Source organism: Tasmannia lanceolata, unplaced genomic scaffold (genome assembly GCF_043159265.1).
Source record: "Tasmannia lanceolata isolate RefF3 unplaced genomic scaffold, GAP_Taslan_0.1 ptg000018l, whole genome shotgun sequence".
Lineage (NCBI taxonomy): Eukaryota > Viridiplantae > Streptophyta > Magnoliopsida > Canellales > Winteraceae > Tasmannia > Tasmannia lanceolata.
In genome coordinates this window covers 63,906,696-63,912,683 of record NW_027518695.1, presented here as the reverse complement: position 1 = coordinate 63,912,683, position 5,988 = coordinate 63,906,696, and the positions used below count along the sequence as shown (strand labels likewise).

General features: G+C 42.6%; 1 protein-coding gene across 1 annotated transcript; it reads right to left on the bottom strand.

Annotated features, from left to right (window-relative positions):
* Positions 1 to 515: 515 nt before the first annotated feature.
* LOC143850601 (uncharacterized) lies at positions 516 to 3,666 on the bottom strand. The gene is made up of 4 exons (XM_077359833.1): positions 3,034 to 3,666; positions 1,495 to 2,895; positions 649 to 1,407; positions 516 to 524 (listed from the first exon to the last, which is right to left on the bottom strand). The coding sequence occupies exons 1-4, from the start codon at positions 3,664 to 3,666 to the stop codon at positions 516 to 518; spliced, it is 2,802 nt and encodes a 933-aa protein (XP_077215948.1).
* Positions 3,667 to 5,988: the final 2,322 nt, after the last annotated feature.

Here is a 5,988-nt window from a genome sequence, read left to right as displayed (position 1 = left end):
AGCAAAAACTTCCTTAAACTCTTTTAGCAAGGTGATTAATTCTTCACGCTCCTCAGGAGATAAAATTTTGCCAATTCGTATTTCCCGAATTAAGGATTCATCACCTATATTTACAGTTTCAATTTCCTCATCGAGTGGTTTAGCTCGGCGATTCTCCTCTTGTTGAATCATATGTTTAATTTCAAGGGGAGTTTTGTCGGCTACCTCATTAGAGGGGGAGTCTTGATTATCATTATTAGTTACTTGATCAGGTTTAGAAGCAGAATCAGCAGAAGAGACAAGTACAGGAATGTAAGCAAAAGAATCTTTTATTTCATCAGAATGAATGATTACATCAGATGACTCCCCCACATCAGGCGCTACAGACTTTGAAACAGAATGAAAAAATAAGTCGACATCAGTATCGACACGATGAGAAACATGTACAGACAAAGAATCAGTGAAGACGTCCTCAAACTCGGACTCAACACCACCAAGAATAGGCTCATCACCCATTCCAGAAATAGACCCGGCTTCTACAGTACCTGCATCAAAAGAAAAGTTAGAAATGACAGACTCTGGGACGGACTCCGAAACTGACACATATTTTGAAACAACTGACTCTTTTGAAGGGACTGGATTTTGCTGAAAGACTACTTGGGGTATAACCTGTGAGGTCCAGTTATCCAAAGGTCCCTCAGCTGGGGTAATGGAGCTTCTCGGGTTTATGAAGGGTGCGTCTCCTCCAATCATTGCCACAGCCAGTGCCTCAACCTGAAATAAAGAGTCTAGGGATTCTGATTCAAAATTTTCAACCCAATCCGAGTCTTGCTTCTCTGATTCAGCTGTCTTGGCTATCTGCTCAAAGAAAAAGTTTTTCGGCAGCTCATCTGCGAAGAAGATTTCAAGACCCGGCAGCTTTTTCCCAGCCTCATCATACCAAGGCTCAGAAAAACCGTAAAACGGACAGTCAGCCCCTTCTTTTCTGAATCTACCATTCATGATCATGCTGAATGGACCCATAGGAAATTCCAAACCCTGGCGGCGACAATTAGCCCATTTCAACATGTATGCTTTCATCTCTTGGACTTCTTTTCGAGTAGGCTGATACCCTAATCCGAATAATCCATTTATTGCCTTCATTAATGGCCACTCAGTCAGACCCTGCAGGTTTCTTCCCAGGCCAGCTCCCGGGATATAACCGAACCGTCGCATCATCCTGGCGACACTGACATTGGTGCTTGATAGAAACATGATTTCCTCATTCATGGCTTCCTTTATAGTTATAGTAGAGACTTCTAGTGAAAATCCTGTCAAGCTGACATCCTTGGCACTTTCATCAACTGATTCGGCAGTTATCTGCCCAATTTCAGGCTCTGGATCTCCTCGTACTGTAATCACTCTACTATTCCGGATGAACTTCAGTTTCTGATGCAACATCGAAGGAATAACTCCGACCTTATGCAGCCAAGGTCGGCCCAGGAGAAGAAAGAAAGAGGTCTTGATATCGAGCACTTGGAATTCGACTTCAAAAGTCTCTCCTCTAATTTCGATCTCAGTGGCCAATATCCCGATCACATCCCTTCTAGTGCCGTCGTACGCCAATATACCTTGCTCAGATGGTATGAAATCTGTTGGTTCAAACCCTAGGGTAGTGGCAGTACTTAATGGGCAAACGTTCAAAGCTGACCCATTATCAATCAAGACTTCCGGCACTCTCTTTTTATTGCAGATTATGGTTATTCGGAGAGGGCGAACATGGTCTCTTCCTTCTGGAGGCAGGTCCTCATCTGTAAAAGACAGATCTCGGGAAGCTCTTGTCGCGGCCACTAAACTGACCAGTTCATCAGGAGTAATCTCAACTGATACTTGGGACGAATTCAGCTCACGAAGCACAACCTGTCTGTGCTTTGGCGACGCCATCAGTAAACCCCAAATGGACACATTGGCTTGTGTCTTTTTCAGCTGTTTCAGCAAATTGTCCTCCTCATCATCTAAACTCTGTTTCTGCTTTTGATTTTGATGGTCAACCCCTCTTGCAACCTCAGCGGGATTCTCGACTCTGAGCTCAGCTGGCTTGAAGACTCGTCCACCACGTGTGACGTGACGGAGTTCATCACACTGGTCATTCAAGAGCGACAAATCCTCGTCCTCTAATCTTAGAACATAAGGGACTTCTTCGCTGCTCTCTCCCTCTTCAAATTTGAGGACATATGAACATTCGGCGGATTCTGCAGATCCCCCATCTCGAGCAGACAGTACATAAGGCTTCTTATCTTCTGCATCACTGTCTCCCTCTTCCCACCTCAAAACATACGGCTCTTCAGAGATGACAGCACAAATACGAGAATAATCCAAAACAACTTCCTTGGTAAGGAGTGCATAAACATTTGGCGGAGGGGTTGCATGTGTCGGCAAAGGATTGCGAGTGACGTTAGGAGCTTCAACAAAAAATTTCTTTGCCTCAATCATGTCTTGGATCTTATGTTTCAAGGCCATACATCGATCAGTCAGATGTCCGACACCCTGATGGTACTCGCAATAGTAATCTTTCCTCCAATACCTCGGGAGAGGATTCGGAGCCTCCCTAGGTTCTAGCAACTCAATTTTCTTATCCCTCAACAGCTTCTTCAATGCCACTGACAAGGAATATGGCAAAGGGTCAAATCGATTTGGCTCTTTTCTCTCCGGGCGACCTTCACCAAAATTTACTCTCCGCGCTGGCGGAGCAGTATTCATACTATGAACCTCCTTAGGTGCAACCATAGGTCTTTTTCCTTCTCTTGAATCAGAAGGAACTCTTGATCTCAAACCCTTAGACAATGCATCTTCTATTTGGGTTCCCGTCTTGATGAGATGATTGAAATCAAGAAAGTACTGGATGGCCATGTGGTGGTAGTATTGTGGAGACAAATTCTTCACAACAATTTTGATTTGCTCCTCATCTGGCAGACGATGAGTCATCTGCGCGGCTTTCCTTCTCCATCTGCGGATGAAGGAAGTGAAGGTTTCATTGTGGCCCTGCTTTAAAGCTTTCAAATCTCTTTTAGTTACGTCGATCCCCTCCTCCATGGAGAACTGCTCGACGAATCTATTGGCGATGTCTTCTAGGGTTCGGATCTCTTCAGATTTCAGGCTCAGAAACCACTTCTTAGCCACTCCGACTAAAGATCGAGGAAACAAGAGAGCAACCTGCTCTGGAGATAGACCATGCTGCTGCAGAAGCGGAAGCACTGACATCAAATGACTTCTAGGGCACCCTGTCCCGTCATATCTATCCATGTCCGGAACTTTGAATCTAGGAGGCAGTGTGACTCCTGGATAGATCATAAAATCGGCCATATTCAGCTTTTTCGGGCCTTGGAATTTTATGTTTTCCATCTCCTGGGCCAGCTTGTCTATTCTGTCTGCCATCGCTCTACCCTCATTGTCTCTCTCCAGATGAGGGAGACAATTATGTTCTGCATACTGCTCATCTTCGATATCGTCCTCGACATTCAAAACCGCGGGCCTGGCCATTGGAGGAGGAGGAGGTATAACAGAAGGGTGCTGGGCTACATGCTCTCTGGAAGTAGAACTTCTATCAGCTTTCATGCGAGCAATCTCTTCATTGATGGTGCCCAATTGCGCCAGGATAACTTTCATCATTTCATTGGTGTCCATACCATTTTGCCCATTCTCTGCCATTGTTTTAGGGGTTGGTTGGACTGGTGAAAGTATTTCTTGAAAATTCAAGGAAGGTGATAGAGGAGAAGTAAAAGAAAAAGGTGACAAGGATTGTCGGCTCAGCCTGGAATCAGATGTCTGACGGGACCAGGTTGGTTTTGAAACGAGGATTTTCTTAGGAGCAATGGTTGCTCAATCAAGAATCCTGATATGGAAATATAAAGACTAGATTAAAATTTTGATAATCGAGATAAACTATTTTGATCAAACAATGACAAAAGAAACAAAAAAACACACTTTCATTAATAAGATTCAAATTGTGATTACAACGGATGAAAAATATTAATCTCTGATCACAGCTGGATAAACAGACTGACAATAATGGGAAATGCAGAAATCGGAATAACAAAACATGATATGGATCTTCAAGGTTCCTCAATCCGAGCTCTCCGGCTTGCGGGCTCTTCCGATATTTCTCCACGTCGGAATTTGCGAGATAAACCTAACCTCCTTTCTATATTTTTGTTTCCCCAAGCAGCCACAATGGATCGGACGAGATCAGGAGTGAGATCTTCACAAAGAGGAGGGACTATGATTCCGGGAGGACATGGAATTCCCGTAATCTGATGGAGAATTCGCATGGGTGCATAAAAAGAAGATTTCTCGATACCCATGAGGTAAACAAATGAATGCGGGTAAGTGCTAGTAAAAACATGGAAACACGAATGACTTACCCAACGAAACTGGCTTTCCTCTACATATTGTAACCAATTGTGCCATTCATCGATAGATTGAGGTTGATTGGCTATTGGTTTCCATGTACAGAAATTCTTCAAGATATACGGATTTTGACTTTGTCGCTGAAGAATTTGAAATTTTTCACCAAGCCAGACATACAACAGCTTCACACACCCACAGAAATTGTCTTTGATTTCTCGGGAAGCAATAAGATCTAATCCCAAGAAGATCTCCGCTAACATGGTAGGGATAGGATTTCTCCCTTCGTTAATTTGGTCTACCACAGTTAACAAGGTTAACGGAGCAATACGAGGGTTTTTCCGAATGAAATATCGCGCAAAGACACTAAAAATCAAAGCATTGCGTCGACAACTTTGAAAACGAGAGTTAGTAGGATCGACGTTTTCGGAAAAAAGGGTAATGAGGTTTTGAACTTGCACACACGTATCCGTTAAGCATGGAAGAGCATCAACGATTTGATTTTTGAATAGCTTGCAAAAAATAGAATGAGAGGAATCTATATTCGAAGATCGTATCCAAAGTCCCTCTGTTGGGAGCTCTAATAAAGCACACCAATCCTCGAATATAGGACAAAGCTCGAAAGATCCGAATCGAAAAACATGAAGATTAGGATCCCAGAATCCAGCGGCTGCTTGGAGAAACTTCCAATTTATATCAGACACACTCAAATGATTGAAGGTACAAATGAACCGATCAGCCATACTCCTGTCCGAAGATTCTAGCGGAAGAGCCCTAATTGTCTCGCTTATCCAGCCTTTCAACACATTATTCGCCATGATTTAACCTAAACACAAAGAATGGGATGGGATGATTAGGGAATGGAGAATAACTTGGAATAAACAAAGAATAAAGATGGACTTAACCAATAATCACAAGAAGGATATAATTGGCGACATCAAATGTTCCATTGAAGATCAGAAACTCAGGGAAGAGACCACGGTCATAAAATGACAAAAGTAGATCATAGACCGGATCTAAATCTGAAAGGTGGACGACAAGAATGTACGATCAAGAAGATCAATAATGATAGACTATGGTCATAGAGACAGCAGACAAGCTATCGACCATATCTAAGACAGGACGAACAATAATTTGAGTAATACAACAAAAGAATGGATAAATGAGGTTTGAATTTGAAGGATGAAAACAGGTAATGTTTATCATCATTGGGTCAAGGAATAAACCATAGCTATGAGTGTGACAAGTAGAAGCCACTAGCTAGGTTTAGATCTGAAAGATGAATATACATGATTGATTGATTCAAGCCAGGAATCTCTACTAGAAAGTAGGTCCTGATCTTATAATCAAAAGATATATGGACAAAAATCTCAATGAATAGAGCAAAAGATAGGCCACGACCATGAGAGGGCAAGTAAAAGCCACTGGTCGGGTCTAGATCCGAAGAACGGACTGATATGACTAATTTGATTAGATAAGGAAGCCTCACTAATGAGTAGGCTCTAATCTAATAATCAAAATATAGATATATACAGATATATCCTAACCAGGGGCACCAGCCCTAAATATAATCCCGCAGAGTCAAGACACTTGACTCAAGACAGACATGTGAGTGTACTAGGACTG